General features: G+C 36.7%; 1 protein-coding gene across 1 annotated transcript in view; it reads right to left on the bottom strand.

The window, feature by feature from the left end:
* Positions 1-20,791, bottom strand: part of XRN2 (5'-3' exoribonuclease 2) — a 48,896-nt gene that overhangs the window by 11,318 nt on the left and 16,787 nt on the right. The window contains exons 9-14 of the mRNA XM_081833265.1: positions 19,921-20,018; positions 19,011-19,090; positions 17,727-17,783; positions 9,382-9,450; positions 9,152-9,283; positions 8,031-8,158 (exon numbers count right to left, since the gene is read on the bottom strand). Of these exons, the coding sequence (XP_081689391.1) occupies positions 8,031-8,158; positions 9,152-9,283; positions 9,382-9,450; positions 17,727-17,783; positions 19,011-19,090; positions 19,921-20,018 (564 nt within the window). The remainder of the gene's footprint in view (positions 1-8,030; positions 8,159-9,151; positions 9,284-9,381; positions 9,451-17,726; positions 17,784-19,010; positions 19,091-19,920; positions 20,019-20,791) is intronic.

The following is a 20,791-nucleotide window of genomic DNA, read 5'->3' as shown; positions in this document are numbered from 1 at the left end:
CAAATAGTAAAAGTCCCTATTTCCATCATTTTTAGTATGCCAGGTACTTCGCACTCTATTTTGCTTTTAACTATTTCTCACTTCCAGAACAATTGCTTTCACATAAACTTAGCACATGCAAAAACCATAGTTTTTTGTTAAAACCTAGGCAAATTTCATGACATAAAAATTCTGTCATACAGTTGTAAAACATCTCTTGCTTTCAAGCATTAAAGAAAAATAAAAAGGATCAAAGAAAACCTTCAAGGCTACTTTTAAACAAATCTCTTCATGTGGCTCTGAGAAATATATATAACCCTTAAGTATTCATAAAGCAGAAATATCTCCTGGCTGATAAGTAATGAAGTATAAAGTAAAACTTATTATCATTCATTTGTATGGCTCTAACAGAAGATCCATTGAGAGGGAGGGAAAAAAAATTCTAAAGTAGTGAATTGCACTTCAGAAAGGTACCAGTGAGAGAGGAAAAATGACAGTTAATTTTTTCCTTTGGTCTTTAAAAACTTATCCCTTTTCTAAAAGCTCTAAGGCCATATAAACCAAGGCTTCAGGAATAGCTCCTCAAGTGACAATTTACCTAATCAGCGTGCCAATCACAGGAAAGATTCCATGTTTACTGATTGCACTAATCAAAAATCACTTTCCAAATGCGGCTAATTGACAAGTTTACCAACTGAAATGAAGAGAAGTGACATACTGGGTTCTCTGGGTTGCAGGAGTGAAATGCTTTATTCTCACATGGAGTACTCAAGGCTGCACTTGACTCCAGCAAGTTATCAGTACCCAAACAATTACTCATCAGCCAAAAACTGACATATCAAAGACAAATCAAAAACCAACAGTGAAAAACACCTAGAGCAGACAGTTTGACCAAATGGCCTATGTTGAGTGTTACTTTGTACCACATGAAAAAAATAGCTATGATACTACAAATATTTTAAAAAATTAAATGGCTCAGATCTCAAGTTTACTATAACTATTTCTGACCAAATTTCAAAGATTCTATAAAAAAGAAAGCTGATCTTTTAACATTTATTTAATGCCCTCATAGCACTTACTGTGAGCTAGGCACCATTTCCAGCGCTTAATAACTTTAACTCCTTTATTATGGATATTTTGTGAGAGGGGTATTCCCAGTACCATTTTAGAAATGAGGAAACGGGAGTACTGATAAAAACCCAGGGTCACAGGGCTACTAAGTGGCAGAGTAAAAGCCAGGGGCTATGTTCTCTTAACCACTCTACACTAGGCTACACTATGCTACTCCAAGGTTCACATGAACTTGTGCTGTTGGTAGAGGTGACTTGTCCAGGTTACTTACAGAAGATCGGAGGAGAACCACTACCTTAACCAGGAGGCTCACAAGCTTAGGGTTTCAAGAAGGCAGGATTAGGGATTTAAAAACTACTTTCAACATTTCAAAAGTTTAGAATTAACATTATCCCATACATCTAATTAAGACAGGAAGGAAAAATAAATGTATTTAACACATATACTTTGGTTACCATCTTGACAAACACAGATTCATGGGGAGAAAATAAGAAAAAATTTTTGGTTAAAACATCTGAAATCACTGCTTTTTTTTCCCTTCTTTTTTTAAGTAATCTGTATACCCAGGCACTTCAACCTGCACAAAATTCAGACTCAGCATGTTCTTCCATATTCCTTCACCCACCTGGGTTTCCAAATTCTCATTAGTCACCCAGATGTCCACAGTACACACAAGCCTCATCTTCTCTCCCTCATGTAACATATTCAATTATCCAGTTCTTCAGTTCCTCCTCTCCTATCTTCTCCACTTTGAATCCACTTTGCCACAGATCAGTTCAGACCTTCATCTTCCCTCCCTAACTAGAACCACCACCAAGTCTTTTCCAAAACCAACAGAGTGTGGTTCTAGAAAGGAGATGTAACTGCACTCTTCTACTCAGAAAGAGTTTTCTTAAAGAGCTCTTATAAATAAAAAGAATTGCACATAAATTAATAAATTAGCAAGGAGCAAGAACAGGCAATTTATTAAGGAAAAACTGGTTAGTAAAAAGTACGATTGAAGCAGCAGTTTTAAAAAGTATACTTTAAAACAAAGATATAGGGCGCCTGGGTGGCTCAGATAGTTAAGCATCTGCCTTCGGCTCAGGTCATGATCCCAGAGTCCTGGGATCGAGTCCCGCATCGGGCTCCCTGCTCAGCGGGGAGCCTGCTTCTCCCTCTGCCTCTCTCTCTGTCTCTTATGAATAAATAAATAAAATCTTTAAAAATAAATAAATAAATAAGTAAAACAAAAATATATTATTCCTTATCAAATTAGCAAGAACTTTCAAAAAATGATAATACCTGGTATTGGTGGGAGTGGAGATATTAGAAATTCTCATCTGTTGCTATAGAAGTGTAAATTGGTATACTCTTATCTGGAGGTTAATGTGGTGATATTCACCAGAAGTCTAGAAATTCAGCATACCTTTTGATATAGCAATACAATTTGCAGAAATTTAGCTTCAGTTAAATTAAGAAAGAAATCTATTTTAAAAGATTATTAGGAAAAGCATACATGCTTAAAAATTAAGCAATCTACTTCTACATAATCCATGCGTATATTAGAAAACAAAATGGAATTCAAAAAATATTATGAACTGAAAATAAGATGACTATGACATAAAACTAAAATGATCAGAGGGAAACTGATAGAGCACTCAAGTGCATATATTAGGTAACACTGAAAACAAATGACCTAAGTCTCTACCTCAAAAAATTAGAAAAAGGATAGGAATTTAATCCCAAAGAAATTAGAAGGGAATAATGAAGACAAAAGCAGAAATCAAAAAACAGAAAACATATGATGACCAAAAAAAAAAAAAAAAATCAACAAAGCTGTTAGTTCAGTGAAAAAGGAAAGAAAACACCTAAAGTAATAAAATTAAGAGATGCCTGGCTGGCTCAGTCAATAGAGTTTAGGATTCTTTTTTTTAAAGATTTTATTTATTAGAGAGAGAGAGCGTGAGAGACAGAAAGAGATCACGAGCAGCTGGGAGGGGTAGAGGGAGAAGCAGACTCCCCACTGAGCAGGGAGCCCAATGCAGAACTCGATCCAGGACCCTGGGATCATGACCTGAGCTGAAGATAGACGCTTAACTGACTGAGCCACCCAGGTGCCCAGAGCTTACAATTCTTGATCTTGGGGTCATGAGTTTGAGCCCCATAAGTTGGGGGTACAGATTACTTTAAAAAAATAAATAAGAATTTAAAAATGATAATAAAACATAAAATTAAATGGGCCCTAGCAACAATAATCAAGAAGCAATACTATACATTACCAATACCATAAATTAGTTTTTAAAGTTTTACAGTCATTAAAAAGACGTAAGAACATACCATGATATTAAGAGAATTCTGGCAATGAATGTGAAATTTCAGAATAAATGAACAAATTCCTACAAAAAAAGGGAAATTAGCAAAACCAAGACAAGTAACAAATCATCAGAATAACCTACATCTACTTAATTTGAATCTATAATTAAAAACCTTCTCATGAAGAAATTGCTAGGCCCATATGGCTTTACAGCTTTACCACTGAATTCTACGGGATTAAGATATAACAATGATCTTATAGTAACCCCTAGGGAGAACAGAAATGTAGGAAACAATTTCTAACTTGTTTTATGAGGCCAGAATGTACAAAGAAATCAAAGTCATAAGCTAATCTCTCATAGTACGCAGATGAAAAATACCCTACAACATATTGACACACAGAAGGTAGTGGCATATAAAAAGGAATGCTATTATCACACTGAATTAGGCTTATTCCAATAATGCCAGGTTGGTTTAATCACATAACAGAAGGAAAGAAAAACAAAACACTATTACCATCTCAACAGACAGAGGAAAAGCATTTGATAAAATTTAATACCCACTAGAAACAAGAAACAGAAGGAAACTTCCTCAGTATTTCTTATCTAAAAGAAAAAAAAAACTACAGCAAACATCTTATTTAATGGGTGAAATATTACAAGTTTTCTCCTTAAGACTAGGAATGAAACAAAGATGTCCACCATCACCCCTTCTAACCAATCACATTAGAGGTCCTAGTCAGGGCAATAAAGCAAAAAGACCAAAGGGCATTAGAGTTAGAAAGTCAATAAACAAAACTGTCATCACTTGCAGATGACATGACTGTGTAGGCAAAAAATTCAGAACAAATGAATTTAGTAAGGTCGTTAGCTACAAAGTCAATATGCAAAAATCTATTTCTACATACAAGCAAGCAACTGGAAAATGACATTTAAAATATTACTAAAAACATCAACACAGGGGTGCCTGGGTGGCTCAGGTGGTTAAGCAACTGCCTTCAGCTCAAGTCATAATCCTGGAGTCCTGGGATCAAGTCCTGCATCGGGCTTCCTGCTCAGCAGGGAGTCTGCTTCTCCCTCTGACCCTCCCCCCTCTTGTGCTCTCTCTCTCAAATAAAATCTTTAAAAAATCAACACACATCAAATATCGATGAATATTTTAGTCCTCAATTTTTTGTTGTGAGGATTTCAAGCCTTATAGAAAAGCTACAAGAAGAGCACAAAGAATTCCCACATCTTTACCCACAGTCCCCAAATGTCGGCATAAACCTCACATGGCACCAATTAAAGTGAAAATGCAAGCTATTAAGTGGAAAAAGGAAAGGAAAAAGGTACTTCCAATAAAAAAAAAATCTCATAACCAGAATTCTTTTACAGAACCCCTAAGAAAGCAACAAGAATGGAGACAACTCGGTAGGAAAAAAGACACAAGGCTCAAACAGGCGCATCACAAAAAAATAAAGCTCAACTAGAGCATCAAGAAAATGCTAATTAAATGTCAGCGGGAGACCACTACCCATCCAGTAGAATGGCTATAAGTGTAAAGACTGACAATACCAAGTGTTGGTGAGGATGTGGAGCAACTGGACCTTCCCTGCACTGCTAAAGGAATGTAAATTGGTATAAACTGAATGTAACTTGGGAAATGTGTCTGGCATTTCTATTCACAAAAGCTGAACATGAACATGACCCTAGCCTTGCAATTCTACTACTGCTTTATTGCAGGACAGTGGGATTATGGGTGTTTATGTTTTATTATCTGCCATGTTTTATTTAACATGTATTATGGTTAAAATCCATTTAAAATGTCACTAAAAATATGGAGGAAAAAAATCAGCCTTCCCACCCTCATAATTGGTTCCCATTTATGCTCCCATAATTTTGTACCAGTTATTCTAAGCTTAATACCACCTGACTTTTTGCCATTTATTTCACACTTTTTTTTTTTCTCAACCCAGAGTATCCCAAATTCCCCTCCGTAGGCTCAATTTGGACAGCACATTCTTGTTGATTTGTCCCCATAAACTTTTTCATTCCTACCATTCCCATTCCCTTTGAAAGTCCCAGCACTAATGCTCAGGTGGCGCAATGTTTACAAGTCACCATGCAGGGAAGGACACTTATTTCTTACTATAAGTCAATCCCTACTTTACAAAATGTATCCCCTATTTTTTAATGACGTAATTAAAATAGAGACTCTGACTGGAACAGATTCTAATTAAAGTCACTCGTAAGACCTGTAACAACGGCAAATGAGTTACTCAAGGTAATAAAAAGGGAGAGGTGACCCCACTACTTGAAATAAAATGCAAAGATGCTGATTAAGAGTTGACTGTTTATAAAGAAGACAAATTTAAGAACTATAAAATTATAGGCCGTGAAAGACATGAAATTCTTTACCTCTGGTGTGACCTTGATAAATAAAAGACCTTCCTGATTTCCTTCTTACTCTTACTGTTGGAGATGGATCCTGAGGATGGAAGGGGACCTGAGAATGAAGCACTTGGATTCACATGAACGCCACAATGAGTGAGTGATTTTCGTGAAGGCAGTCCATGGTTTTTATAGATTCTCATATGGGTCTATGATTCCCTAGAAAATCTAGGGAATATTTCCCAAAGAGTGGTATGCATACCACAGGTGGTACATAAGATCAGTTTCTGGGGACTATGGACAAGCCTTTTATCTTCATGGTTATGTATTTATTTTTATGTATATTTGAAAAAATACAACAAGCACATCAAACTCATACTGTCATATACTTTTGATATAATCTTATATTTAAGATAAATCAATTTAAGTGGGGGAAAAGAGGTTTTTAAAAGGTTTTAAGTAGCTGTCTGGGTGAAAATCTGGACAGATGATGGTGGCAGCAGGCCCAGTGACTGGGCCTTAGGAAACATGAAATGGAAAGAAGCTATGTAATGTAGAACACATGCTTTCACCTTTCCTGCTAAAACCTCTTTCCAAATTTCTCCAAGTTTACTCAATGCAACAACCTCAGAAATGCCTCATAACCACCATCTTGAGAAATACCAGCTAACTTAAGGCACAGAGATTATACTTGGTTCTAGCATTCTGCATCTCAATTTTTTTTTCTTCCTATTTGGAAGCTATGATACCATTATGGATAGAAGTACATGGTGAAGAGCCATAAAAAAGGAACTGATAAGGAATGTGTCAATAAACAGCTGGCTTTATCAATAAGCTGGATATGCTTTCACCATTTACTAGTAAAATGTCAGGGCACAGGTAGCTCTTTCAAAGTCGTTAAGACTTTGTTGTATGTGGCATGGCTTGATATTATATATATGGAAATACTCAGAAATGTTATTTGCTTAATCTTGGGGGGAAAGCAGCTAAGTAAACTACTGCACCAAGCAAATCCCCACAAGGCCCATTAAACTCTGTGCCCTTTTCTGTGTTTCACTAAATAGAATAAATACCGCTGAACTCCATAGTTCTCATGGAGTCTTAATAATGTTCCATTCAATGTCATAAAGCCAAAGAGAGAAAGACAGAAACTGAGACAGACAGACAGAATACAGTGAAAAGAGAGGGCTCTGAAAGAGAATGAGACTTTCAGAACACATTTCTTCCTGGGTATTGTACCAAGAAAATCTGGTGGGCTTCAGGTTGTTAAAAAAAAAAAAAAAAAAGGGTTTGTAACTTATTAGCATGAAAACAGTGGTAGGCACATAGGGTAAATACTTCCCAACAATCTTCACATTTATCTGGTATTTTTTTTTTTTGACAACTACAACTTTGGTTTAAAAAGCTTTCTCAGAAAAGCCCCCTCTGTTTTTGTTAATTTAATTTGCATGAAATATTTCCAACAATCAGAAAGACACTTAATAAAGCAACACTTAGATTTAACAAATGTTTAGCATCTTGCCACAGTCACGTGTTGTGTCTCCCCCACCCGCCATGCTGTCCTGGTTTGGTTGGGTAGCAACCAGATAACCAGGAATGGAGAAGCAAAGGCTTTATGAAGAAGATGGTTTTGAAAACCCGGCGCATGACTTGAACACAGCCATAGAACTCAAAAAATAACAAAATGGGGACACAATTTAAAATGAATACAATATCTATGAAAAGTCTAACATTTAACTCTTCTTCTTTTCCACTGTAATCCAAATGCCATGTAATTATTTTCAATGGGTAACATTTCTGAACCACTTCTATCCACAAAACAGGTTACAAGGGGTCAGGGAAAGGCCAAGACTTTCATAGAACCACAGAATTAAAGGAGCATTCCTCCCTAAAGCAATGCCTGGCTTTATCTTAAGTAGTCCTGAGCTACAATGTGCATCATGAAAGGGATACTGTTGTCTTTCAACTGATTAAGAGGTTGCAATTCTCCATCTACTGCACCTCATTTAACTGCCCCAATACTTGTATTAATAAACAGCAATTCACTCTACACACCTCCTTCTGCATATGTTCACTATAGCAGATTTATAGATGAAAATAAGAAATCCAATTCATATTATTCAATTAACTATATACAGCGAAGATAAAAGTATCTGAAAGACTTTACATTCTCTTATAATTCTTCTAAATTATGTTTTTAAGTCCACTATCTCTGCCCTGCTAAAATATATCTTTTTAGCAATGAGATTAGAAACCAACCTTTGTTGTAATATTTAACTTAGCATGTCAAATAATCAATTTGTAAAAACTTACTTGACATAAGTTTTGGAATCTGGGCTTGTCCTCTCAACAGTGGCCTGTATAAGTTCCCCTGGTAAGTTGCAGGTGGTGGTGCAGCATTGCCGTAAATGCCAGCCCCTGAGCCTCTTGGCATAACATGGCTATAAAAAGACCCCAGCAACCAGAAAAAAATTTATAGACAGACCCATCACATCACAGCTGATATAAATTAAAGGCTAGTAGTTGTCTCTTTACTACTAGATCTGATTAAGATAATACAAACTTAAAAGATTTATGATTAACAAAGTTCAAAACAGTACCAATGGTAAGGGTGATAGCGTATATTCATTGCCACACCAAGATTCTTAATTGATAATTACTTAAATAGTAATTAATTACTTCATGTAAAGAGTCTACTTTTCTTTTTTGTATCATATTTCAGTTTTGCCCTCAACAACTCATGCTGTTGCTATCACTATACTTCTGCTCTATACCTTGCTGTTTTCAATTCTATCAAACATTTCCCTATATTTTTCATAGTCTTCATAATTATAGTATGTATACCTATAGAGTACTTTACCAGGTGACATCTCTTATTTTATTAAACCAAACCATTCCTCTCATTTAGTACTACTATTATTGGTAACAATGCACTATAGATTTAGGCATATAACTTTATGCTCCTCTAAAATTATTTTCTCAAGATAAATTCCAAGAAGCAGGAATATGGATCAAAGTTAAGAGTTATCTTCATGTACTGATCATATATTGTATTTTGTACTTGCTATGTACTATGTATCATATATTGTAATGTACTGATTAACACTTTAAACAGATTCTGCCATACATTAATTCAGCTAAAACTTTCTGGAAGGTAAAGAGAATGTTTTATTCCTTTGAAAGATCTATCAGGAAGATAGGAGAACCTTTTAAGAGAAAATAACAGAATTCTCAAACAACACATAAAGCATAACACAAAGAAACAGAAGTGAATTTTAAAAATGAAGAGCGTAACAGTATCAAAGTCATTAAAATATTTGCCAAATAGTTTCATTTAATGGTCTCTTAAATATTTGTAGCATAAATACTGACTGAATCCTTGTGACTGATTCAGAAAAAGCAAAACACACAAAGTATAGCAACCTACCACTCACCCCAAAGTCCTGAATGCAGCCTGATCCAGGTGGACAGGCCGCCGGTCCCGATTAAAGCCAAGCTGGGGCTTCCACTGCCGTCCATTGCTGGACTTTTCCCAGTCACTAGGTTTCAGTACTGGTGCTGGTTTTCTGACCATTTGAAAATACAATTATTTAGTACTGGGATTAACATTGTTCATACAAAATAAAACTAGATAGTTCATATTTTATAGCCACATTATTGTTACCTTGCTCCTGGAAGCATTACAGCTTTAAAAATGTAGTCTTCAGCAAACTGTGGGTCTTTAAAATTAATACTAGAAGAGAGCAACATACAATTTAATGACTTTATTATGTTACCTTGGTTCAACTATTAGGTAAACTGAGGTACATTTCATGTTTAAAAAGAGTAACTAAAATTCCAAAAGTCTTCTCCAAAAATTTCACCAAATAGCTAAATATCTTTTTCACCAAACTGCTGCTAATTCCTAGTACACAGCCTTCATGTAATTTTCTCTGTGGGAAAAGCCATGCTCTAACTAACTGTAGGTGACCAGAGAGAAGAAACAGACACTGCTTCAAATCTCAAGAAATTCCAACAGGATACTGGAGACAGGTGGAAGAGATTTACAACAACAAAAAATAAATAAAAAAAAAACCACCTTTCATTTTGTTTCATATGGGGCAAAGACTTACCCTCCAGCATCTTAGGGAAAATTAGTTCTTGTTGCAAGAAAGAAAAGATGCAAACACTACTAGAAACACTTGCAAAATCAAAAAGTGAACACAAATAATCTATGGGGAAAAAAACATTAAATTTCCCAGTTGGAGCCCTATATCATGCTCTCTTAATGTTTCTCCTGTATCAGCAACAGTCACAATTTGAAAACTACACAGAAGGCTTATTTTATTTTATAAGTCTGTACACTCAGACTGTTGAGTATAAGCTGGATCAAGCTTCCTTTCTGGTGGGGTTTGTGTGTCCATTTAAGTTTTCCTTTTGATACAGCAATGCCTCTTTCTAGGACTCTGGATCTGTACCAAGTTTATACCTAAGGATGCTCACGACATTTGTATTCATGCTGAAAAACTAAAACCTAAGTGTATGACTAATAGTGAATTGGTTAAAGAAACTATGGTTCTCCCTAAAAATGGAATCCTCAATTGACATTTCAAAAAATATAGTAATAGAATACCAACTGACATGGGGAAAATACATATAAAACAGACCAGATATATATTCGTCAAAAAGTTATCAGTGATATTCTCTGTATAACTGTCTCCTTTCCTTCTTTGTGCTTTTTAAATATTTTCTAAAATTCCTCCATGATTACAATTGAAAACTGTTTTATTTAAGGTTTTATTGAAGTGGTTGACATTTTAGACAGCTAACTTTTTTGTCTTCAAATACTGCCACTTTAAATTATTAGGGCCTATTTTCATTGCACTGGGATTTAACAGTATATTTTAAGTACACAAAAATAACTTCATTTATAATAAAAATGATCTCAAGAGCAGCTGAACAATACTTCATTTACTGAATCCATTCCTCTTACAACTCACTCTTCACTGGCAACCGTCTTTATCTCAAATGTTCTCTACTGGGCAAAGTGGCTTAGGGCAGTGTCACAGGTTTAAAAGGGTGACAAAGAAAATGGTAGTTAAGTATAGGGGTTCATTAGGGTCTTCCAGATACAAAGAGAGAAAATCAGTAATAAAGCAAGACGTGCAACTAGAATGTCTCAAAACAGTTATCTTTGTGTTAGCAGGGCTTTTCAGCAGTTTACCAAACAAACTTTAAGAGTTCCCATGGCATAAACAGTCTCAGGGTGGGCATGGGGGTACAAATACTGGCCAGGTATTAAGCTTGCCTCCCCTTCTGATAAAGGAAATGGGAAATATTTAATAACATTTTCATAAGAAAGAGGAAAAGACAATAATAGACACAGAAAAGATGCTGAGTCAAAGCATGTGTGTGTACATACCTTCCACACATGTCTTTGTGAACGTGGGATAAAAGCATGTGTGTATGGGGGAGAGGGAAGAGGATTCTTTCACCTGGGACCAAGGAAACCATCATCCATCCAAGAGGCCATGATATAAAGTGGGACAGGACTGGTTACAGAATGGGAGAGGAAATAAATGTAACCAAGACATGGAAAGGGGTTCTAGAACCAAAGAATAGCTCAGTTTAATTGGAGTAGCCTTCTCAATGGGGATCTGGGAGAGAAGTAAGCCTTATACAAATGATCTGAGTGATTACATCCTCAATTCTCCTAAGAAAGACACATAACTAGTCCTATTCTAAAGGAGCAGGACACAAATCGACTGGTTACATGCAATGAATGCTTGAAGTTCTCAGGCCTTTTTAAAAAATTTGTATTTATTTAAAGATTTTATTTATTTGAGAGGGAGAGAGAGCACAAGAGGAGGAAGGGTCAGAGGGAGAAGCAGACTCCTTGTGGAGCAGGGAGCCCGATGCAGGAACCGATCCTGGGATTCCAGGATCCTGACCTGAGCCAAAGGCAGACACACTCAAATCGACTGAGCCACCCAGGCACCCAGGCCTTTATTTATTTTTTTTTAATTAATTTAAGTGGAGCTGGGCGTGGAGTTTGGGTATGGAGCCCAACATAGGAGTTGAACTTACAACCCTGAAATCAAGATCTGAGCCGAGATCAAGAGTTGGTTGCTCAACCAAGCTACCCAGGCACCCCAAGTTCTCAAGCCTTAACTCCCAAGTGGTACCTCAGTTGAGAAGAGCTAGATTAGACCGAGCAAGTTTATGAACAGAAGTGAGCAGGAACACAGGCTGATCAAACTGGGTTAATGTCATTGAGGGCCTGTTCTGACCACAACATGAAATCACTTCAGGGAGTCAGTCAGTGAGGGAGTAAATATGATCAAGAATGCAATTCAAAAAGAACCTCCTGGCAGCAGTGTGTAAGAGAGCAGAGGGAGAGAACCAAAAGAAGATCACTGACACAGTCTAGGTAAGGGCCTTCAATATGTGCTGGAGGTGGGAATGCTGAGCAGGCAAAAGAAATGGCAGGGCTGGAACTGGAATGAAGATCACATTCCGATAGGGTTTGAGATGAAAATCTGCAAGTCATGTACAGAAAGATGGAAACTAAATGAAGGAAACAGCCAAGGTAATTAGTTCCCAGGCAGAAGAGATAACCCCAGGTTCACAGGGATAATCTCTCCAGAAGGACAATGGTTACAAGAGACATAATAAGACAGCTGAAACCAGTGTTTGAGAAAACCCATTTATTTATGAAATATGTGCAGTTTACTGTCACTTGTTCCTCAATAAAACTGCTTTAAAAATTCCATCATTCATGCTCATGTTCTGAAAGGCAAAAAATTTCCAAGATAATAGGAAAAAAATCTCGAACATCTCTCCTACTTACCCTCAGAACTAAACTCAACAGAGTGATCTATATACTTCTTAGGGAACAAACCATTAGGAGACAAAAAAGGAGCATCTAAAAATAAGCTTGGAGGTCCCTACTGAAGGGACAAGCGATACTATTTTTGATCTCAAAGATTAAAGCATTCTTTTCCCTTGGATCTTTGAGAACAATTTGAAGACTTATTCTCTCCTAAAATGAGTTAAGCTTTCACTGGTTGAGAGTTTTTTTTAGTAATTTGTTCCCAAAAATATATACTAAGAACTATTATATTTTTAGAAAATAAAGAACAAAAGAAAAGCACAACTCAACTATACTTTTCCAACGTGAAACACCAGCCACAACTTAAACAAACCTCTCCAAAAACTGAAATACATAAACCAGGCAGGAGCCCATTAGTCCCAAAGGGAAACTTTAATCCAAGCTTTCAAAGTTCCTTCATTTTTCTCAGGTTTATGTAATTAAAATTCTTATAAACAGAGAAACTAAAGTAACAGAAATAATGTTATTATAATAAAACTAGAAATAATAAAGAAGAAAAACGGATTACTCTTTGGCAAATTTCTACCACCAGAAACAAAAGAGCTTACTGTGGAGCACGTCAGCGGAGGGAAAGCAGTAACACTGAGATAAGACAGAAGCACCTTCAGGGGCGCCTGGGTGGCTCAGTTGTTAAGCGTATGCCTTTGGCTCAGGTCATGATCCCAGAGTCCTGGGATGGAGCCCCGCATCGGGCTCCCTGCTCAGTGGGAAGCCTGCTTCTCCCTCTCCCACTCCCCCTGCCTGTACTCCCTCTCTCACTCTCTGTCAAATAAATTTCAAAAATCTTAAAAAAAAAAAGACAGAAGCACCTTCAGGGAGGAAATGAGTTAACAGAACAGCTTATAGATTCAACAGGTGGCCCCTGTGAGGTAAGAGAACTATGCTTAGATGTATACTGCTTCATTTAACTCTGTAAACACAAGCATTTTCCACCACTTCTTCCAGGTGGCACAGGGCTGACTTACCCAGCCTGGGCTTCTATCTACCAGACCAGCCCACCCAGGAGCAGCATAATGGACCTGTCCCTTGGTAGGGAACTTCCCTATTATTTTAATCACCTAATTGTCATCACAAACACACTAAGGACAAAATATAAAAACTATAAACCTAAGCATGGTTGAAAATAAAACTGAGCAGTGCTTTTATTTGTATTACAAGTAGCACTTTAGACACCATTAGTAAGAAGAAAATACTATAGCAAAGTCTCAACAGAAAAGGAATGGAATGTACAACATCCCTTTCCAACTCAATTCACTGTAAGAATTATCCTTAGAAATGCTATTTTAAGTACTATTACTGTTTGAGTGCTAACACACTTCACAAAGCAGAAACTCCAAATATCAAGTTACATATTTTTACTCTACCTTTCCCTGATATATTCCTTAATTAATGCTAAATCAGCATACCAATGCAAACTGTTCTTGTAAGAAAAACTTCCTGATTCATATACTTGACATTTTAAAGCACTTAAAGAGTTTATAGGACTTAAGATGTCTTTTCAGACATTCTATCAGAAGAAGTTAACCCAGCGGTGGAAATTAAACCCTCCCAAAAGCTTTCACCATCAAGTCTGTGACTGACTGTATGTATTCCTCTTCTTCTAGGCTTCTGATTTCAAGTTATCTGCTTGCCAACCACGAGTCTTACAGATACTACAGTAACGGTTACGTTTAAAAAAGCTCCTTGAAGAGAAAAAACATTCTACTCCTTGCCTGATTCACAGAAAATCTGAGAAACACTCCTCTGAAGGAATAAGGGCTCCTGGAAGATGGTGGCAAACACTGGGCTTTGACACTATGAACACTATGAACACCTGGGCTTTTACACAGGTTTAGAACTATGCCAGGTGTTATGAGGAAAAACAAACATACAAAACACCCCAAAAAACTTAAAATGCTACTGATAAAAATAGCATATAAGATTATATAAATTCCAGACTACATTTCAGAAGAGAAGAAAAGCTATGAAAGACAGGCTACAAAGGAACGAACATTCCAAACAATGGAAGGAAGGCACAGAGGTCAATGGGATACTGATGAGAAGAGCCTGGGTTGAAGGAGGAGGCAGGTGTCCTTGAGGAACTGTGGGGATTCAGGCACAGAGCTATGGCTCTGCCAAACCATGACAGGCCTTGAAAAAGCAAAGAAGTGTAATTCCACTGACACTACAGAGCAAAGATTTCTGAGGAGCGGTAGTGTTTAACAAAGATAAGCCTCACAGTGTATGCCAGTAGATTCAGTGGGAAGGTGGAATCAAATAAATTAGCTGGGAGATCATTACAGTAATTCAGGAGAAGAAACTACAAAATGAAGGGAAAAAAAAAATCACTACAAAATACACGCTCACTGGGAAGAGCCAGATATAAAAAACTGGGAAAAAGAAAATCCAGAACTAGTGGTGTATATATAGGGATTAAGGTAGAATGAGAAGCCAAAGCATACAGTGTAAGAGAGCAGAATTTAAGTCTGGGCAACAGGATGGTGAGGGACAGAAACGGGAGATCAACAAGAACTGGTGAGAAGCACTGGACAAAGGTCTGGAACACTGAGTCTGAGGTAAAACAAAGGTGTATGGTGCGTGTGTGTGTGTGTCTACTCCTCCAGATGAAAAGAAAATTGTGCCGCTGCAGTGGGAAGATAACTTCTCTTTAATTTTAAAATCATATGAGATTTTATATATTTAAAGTTGTTTTTTTTTTAAAGATTTTATTTATTTATTTATTTGAGGGCAGGGAAGAGCACAAGCAGGGGGAGGAGCAGAGGGAGAGAGAGGAGGAGACTCCCTGCTGAGCAGGGAGCCTACCTGGAATCATGACCTGAGCCAAAGGCAGACACTTACCCGACTGAGCCACCCAGGCACCCCTACATTTAAAGTTAACAAAGAATTAGTCTAAAGATATTACGTCCAAGCAAATTACAATGGTGAAGAGTGGGATGAGGAAAAATACGGGAGATAGCTCTGTTCTATTCAAAGTTAAGCTACTAATATGTTGACTGATTTATGGAATCAGAATTGGGAGAAATAAAAGATCTCCTAGGTCACAGCTGCCTGTATTTTTCCTTCTAGGAACTTAAACACTTCAATAACCTCTATCATATGCCTTTTTAACACTACAGGTAAGACCTATGTGATGGAAAAAACCCACCTAAACTCAACTTGAAGAAACAAATTCTCAAATACGGGATGGAATACTGGATGCATCCAAACAGAGAAGGGAAAAAAACGACAGGAATCAAAATAGAAATGACCAGCAACTGGCACCAGAGCCTGCACTCTCAGATTTTCATTTATAAAGCAAACACAACATTGGGATGAAAAACAAGCCCCCAAACAAACACACAAAAACGGCAATCAACTGGATCAAACTCATTACCCCTCAGAGGAAACACTGAAAATTAGCTCATAAGGTAAAAGTTAACGTGGTCTTTCACAAATCTCTAGGAAATTAAATCAATTTTATTATGAAGTTATTTTCAACATATACCTGAATATGCACCTAGATCTGGGATGTGTCTTATAAGTTTAATAATCTTATGAACACAATGGATACCATATAATATCAAAAGCCTCTTCAGGCTCAGAACCAACCAGCCAACAATACCACCACCATACAAACAGAAGCTAAAGGACTTGTCAATTTTGTAATTTTTCCCTTGGACAAGTCTTTCTATCCTAATTAGAAAGTTAAGTAGAATTAACTACTTCTTAGAGGGCTGGGCAGAAAGGCCCCTGAAAATAGGCAGAAAAACTGAGGAGCACAAGCAAGCATGTGACAATCCAAAGACAGAACTGGTGGGATTAACTGGCCTGAAGCACCGCTGCAAGGCAGAGACCCCACCGGTTAATACAGTGTCCACACTGGATGTGCCTGAACCAGACTGTTCGTGATGGGTGCAAGAGCTTGGCTCACAATTCTAAACCCCACCCTTAACAGAAGAGCTCAAAGACAAAGAGCCAGAACAAATTACATGTAAAGATAAATTAAAAATGTGTATAAAGATAAATAAAAGCAACTAATCCAGAAAGATTTTCCAAATTCATGACAGTTTTCTTTAAATAAAAGCCCTTCTAAAGTGACAGTTGCTATCTAAATCCATTAAGGATAGGAAAATGAAGATGCTTACACTTTACAATGATAAATCTAAATAAAATCTAAAATACTTCCCAAGAGTAAGAGAAATAATAAGAATGACTGGGAAAAAAGGATTCAGTAACAGCCTTCCCAAGCAGGCTTTTACAAAATCCTTGAATTACTAGGATGTGTTTGCCTTAGTCTTGCCTACAGACAAAGAAAAAGGTAACACAAATCCTGCCATCAAGATTAATAATTACATACAAGAATTAAGCAAATGAGTAGCATGTTGGTTTTTATTCTAAACAGTCACATTATATTTTATACATATGGAATGTTGTCATCATGCAAGAAATGAAATACAGGGGGGTGGGAGGGATGGGGTGGCTGGGTGTTGGACACTGGGGAGGGCGTGTGTTGTGGTGAATGCTGTGTATTTTGTAAGACTGATGAATCACAGACCTGCACCCCTGAAACAATTAATATATTATATGTTAATAAAAAAAAATACTAAAAAAAAAAAGAAATGAAATACAAGTACATTTTCCAGGTAGCAGAAATTAGCCCTTGATATAATTTTAGTTTATAGTAATTGTTGGTAAACATTTCCACAAATTCATTCTACTCAACCAAAATAAAATATGTAACAGTTTTGTTTTTCAACTCTGTAGGGCCACACCTGTAAATATAATGAAAATAATCTGTTATAACACAGAGAAGCTGTGTGGGCCTCTGGGGTGAAGAGGTCTGTTTGCTCCTACATAGTAAACTACTCCTAGAAACTCCTACTTTCTACCTCCCACTTTCCTAATCCGGGAAGAATTAGAGGTTGTCAGGGGAAACCAGAAAGCAGAGAAGCAAGCTTGTTAAATCAGTAAACTTAACAATATACATAATTTAAAGTCAAGAGGCCGTGTTCTGAGGTCTGCAACACAGGGACTCTCCAATCTCAAAGCACTGGTGGAATAATAGCTGCCATTTCCTTGTGATTCAAAGGTCTTCTTAAACTTATTTGCAAGTTCAGAGCTGTGTTTTGGTTAAATGACATGAATTTTGGAAGACTTACCTGATTGCAGTGTTCTGTGTCAGATCCCGTAACATGGGGACAGGAGAACACACTATTCTAAAGAGAAAGAAGAGAGTAAATTGTAACCTTTTGGATAAGTGGAATTAAGATGTTGCTTTAGGAAAGAGAAATCATTAAAATATACCAACAAAAATGACATAACCAATTATATCTTTAAAAAAGGACCCTGTCTTCCTTGTTTGTAATCTCCTTAACAGAAAACTATTATGGGCAAATGGCTCATATCAGAATTTATAAAGGATACAAACAAACCAAAAAGGGGCACAGGGGGGTAACATATAACTGAACAGAAGAATAAAAAAAGACTTGATAAATGAGGAAAACCAAATGGTAAATGGTTAATAAATATACCATATGGCATTCCATTTCATTAGTAATCAGAGAAATGGAACTGTAAGCCACAGGGTGCCAATAAGCATCCACTAAATTGACAAAAATTAAGGTCATGACAATCAATTCCAAGGGTTTGCAAGAATGTAGAGCAACAAGATCTCTCACAAACTGCCACTGAGATTACAAAATAGTGTAATCACTTTGGAAAACCACCCAATATTATCTACAAAAGAGGAAGATACAATTGACCGGCAATTCCCAAACTCTGATCTCAGAAACACTTTAAAACATTCCTAAAAATCAAGGACCTCAAAGAGCTTCTGGTTATGTTGGTTATGCCTATCAATATCTACTAATAAAAATTAAAACTAAGAAATTTCTAAAATACTTATTTAAAGGTAACAGTAATAAACCCATTACATGTTAACATAAATAACATTTTTTATGAAAAACTATTTTACAAAGCAAAAAAAAGAGAAGTGTCATTGTCTTACATTTTTGAAAATTTCTTTAATATCTGGCTTAATATCTATCTTAATAGCTGGATTCTCTTATCTGCTTCTGATTCAATCTCTTGAGATAGCTATCACACTACATTCAGCTTCTGGAAAACTCCACTGTACACTCAAGAGAGAAAGAGAATGAGAAAAGCAAATAATATCATAGCAACTTAGTATTATTATGAAAACAGCTTTGACCTCATGGATCTCCTGTAAGGGCTTTAGGGACCCCGAGGGCGCCCTGAACACAGTGACACAGCTACTAGGCTGAAGAGGCGGGCTCTGACCCCAAGTCTTTTTTATAGTCTAGCAGGTTTTCTGTTGTTTTGTTTTCTCACTATTACCAGAAAATAAAATATTTAGGCAACAAGGAAAAAATGCTAGTTAAACTTCCTCCCAGTCACCCCAATGTGCACAAATGAATGCTTACTGATCTGGAAGAACAGCTTCTTCATCCAAAGAAAACTTTCCTTGAATCCCATGACATAGTTCAGGTGGTACATCCACTGGCTGTGGAAAAATGCATTCCTGATCATAAACCCAAAAGAATGGAAAGCAGGGACTCACACATATACGTGTACACCAATGTTCATAGTAGCATTATTCTTAAAAGCCAGGAGGAGGAAACAACCCAAGTTCCATCAACAGATGAATGGATAAAGAAAATGTCATATATACACACTATGGCCATAAAAGGAAGGAAGCCCTGATACATGCTACAACATGGATGAACCTTGAAAACATTATGCTAAGTAAAATAAGTCAGACAAAAGAGGACAAATATTATAAGATTCCATTTATTCCATTTACAAAGAGGTAAATTCAGAGACAGAAAGTAGAAGACAGGTTACCAGAAGTAAGGGGAGAGGAGAATGGAGATGTATTGTTTAAGGGATAACCAGTTTGTTTGGGAAGATAAGTAAGTTCTGCAAGCAGATAATGGTGATGGCTACACAACACTGTACATAGATTTAATGCCACAAAATTATACACTTTTTAAATGGTTTTTAAAGATTAAAATGGTACACTTGTTCCTTTTTTTTTTTTAAAGATTTTATCTATTTATTTTTGAGAGAGAGAGAGCACGTGCGCACACGAGCTGGGGTAAGGGGCAGAGGAAGAAGCAGACTCCCCACTGAGCAGGGAGCAGGACACGGGACTCAATCCCAGGACCCCGGGATCATGACCTGAGATGAAGGCAGATGTTTAACTGACTAAGCCACCCAGGTGCCCCACTTGTTTCTATTTTATCAACATTTAACAAATGTTTTTCTGATGAATTAACCAAATAATTATACTGTCTAAAAGCATTTTTTGATGGAAAAAGAGACCATACATACCTCTGTGGAACCTGTCTGGTAGAGTTCTAAAATGAAGTCATGGAGTGGGTGATGTTTCCCCACAAATAAGACGTCACCTCCAAGACTGTTTCTTTTAGCTGGGGGGAAAATAAGGAAAGAATAAAGATCAAACAATTATATCTGCAAGAGCAACTTTTATGAGAATAAAATAAAAACATCTAAAATTTAAAAACTCAAGTATAAGGTCTACAAAAAATAACGTAAAAGTGACAGACCTAAACTTGTGAGGTCTCTGTAGAAGAAAAACAAGTTTGACAATAAGGTTTCAAAGATCAAAGACTATCAGAAAAAATTATCACTAAAACAGTATCTGAATATAGTATTATAAGATAAGGGACAAAGTAATTTATACGGAACTCAATTTCTTACTGTAAGAAATATATAACCATTTCCTGAGCAAACCCAAACAAATTATACCATCTCATAACAAAAACTATTCTAAGGATGGCTGACAGAGAAATTATTTCTATAGGTTTATTATAGTGGTGTTAAATAAATTTTCCAATTGAGTCTAGCTTTGCAATTTCCCAATACTTTTAACTGTCAGTATTTTAAATGTCATTCTTTGTATAAAATAACATTTCAGGTTAGCAATCTAAGAGTAAATGCCTTTGTTTCAACATAACTTTTTAAACAAAGTTACTGTTATTTAGAGGGGATGAAGGGAAGAAGGGAGAAGGAGGCAATTAATACACTCCCAGCACAGTAAAATATTTCTGTGTGTGCATGTCATATAAGAATCAAAAAGCCAGGGCGCCTGGGTGGCTCAGTTGGTTAAGCGACTGCCTTCGGCTCAGGTCATGATCCTGGAGTCCCGGGATCGAGTCCCACATCGGGCTCCCTGCTCGGC

This window comes from Leptonychotes weddellii, chromosome 10 (assembly GCF_054177405.1).
Source record: "Leptonychotes weddellii isolate Sample4059 chromosome 10, ASM5417740v2, whole genome shotgun sequence".
Lineage (NCBI taxonomy): Eukaryota > Metazoa > Chordata > Mammalia > Carnivora > Phocidae > Leptonychotes > Leptonychotes weddellii.
The sequence above is the reverse complement of the archived record's forward strand: the minus strand, read 5'-3'. Positions and strand labels throughout refer to the sequence as shown.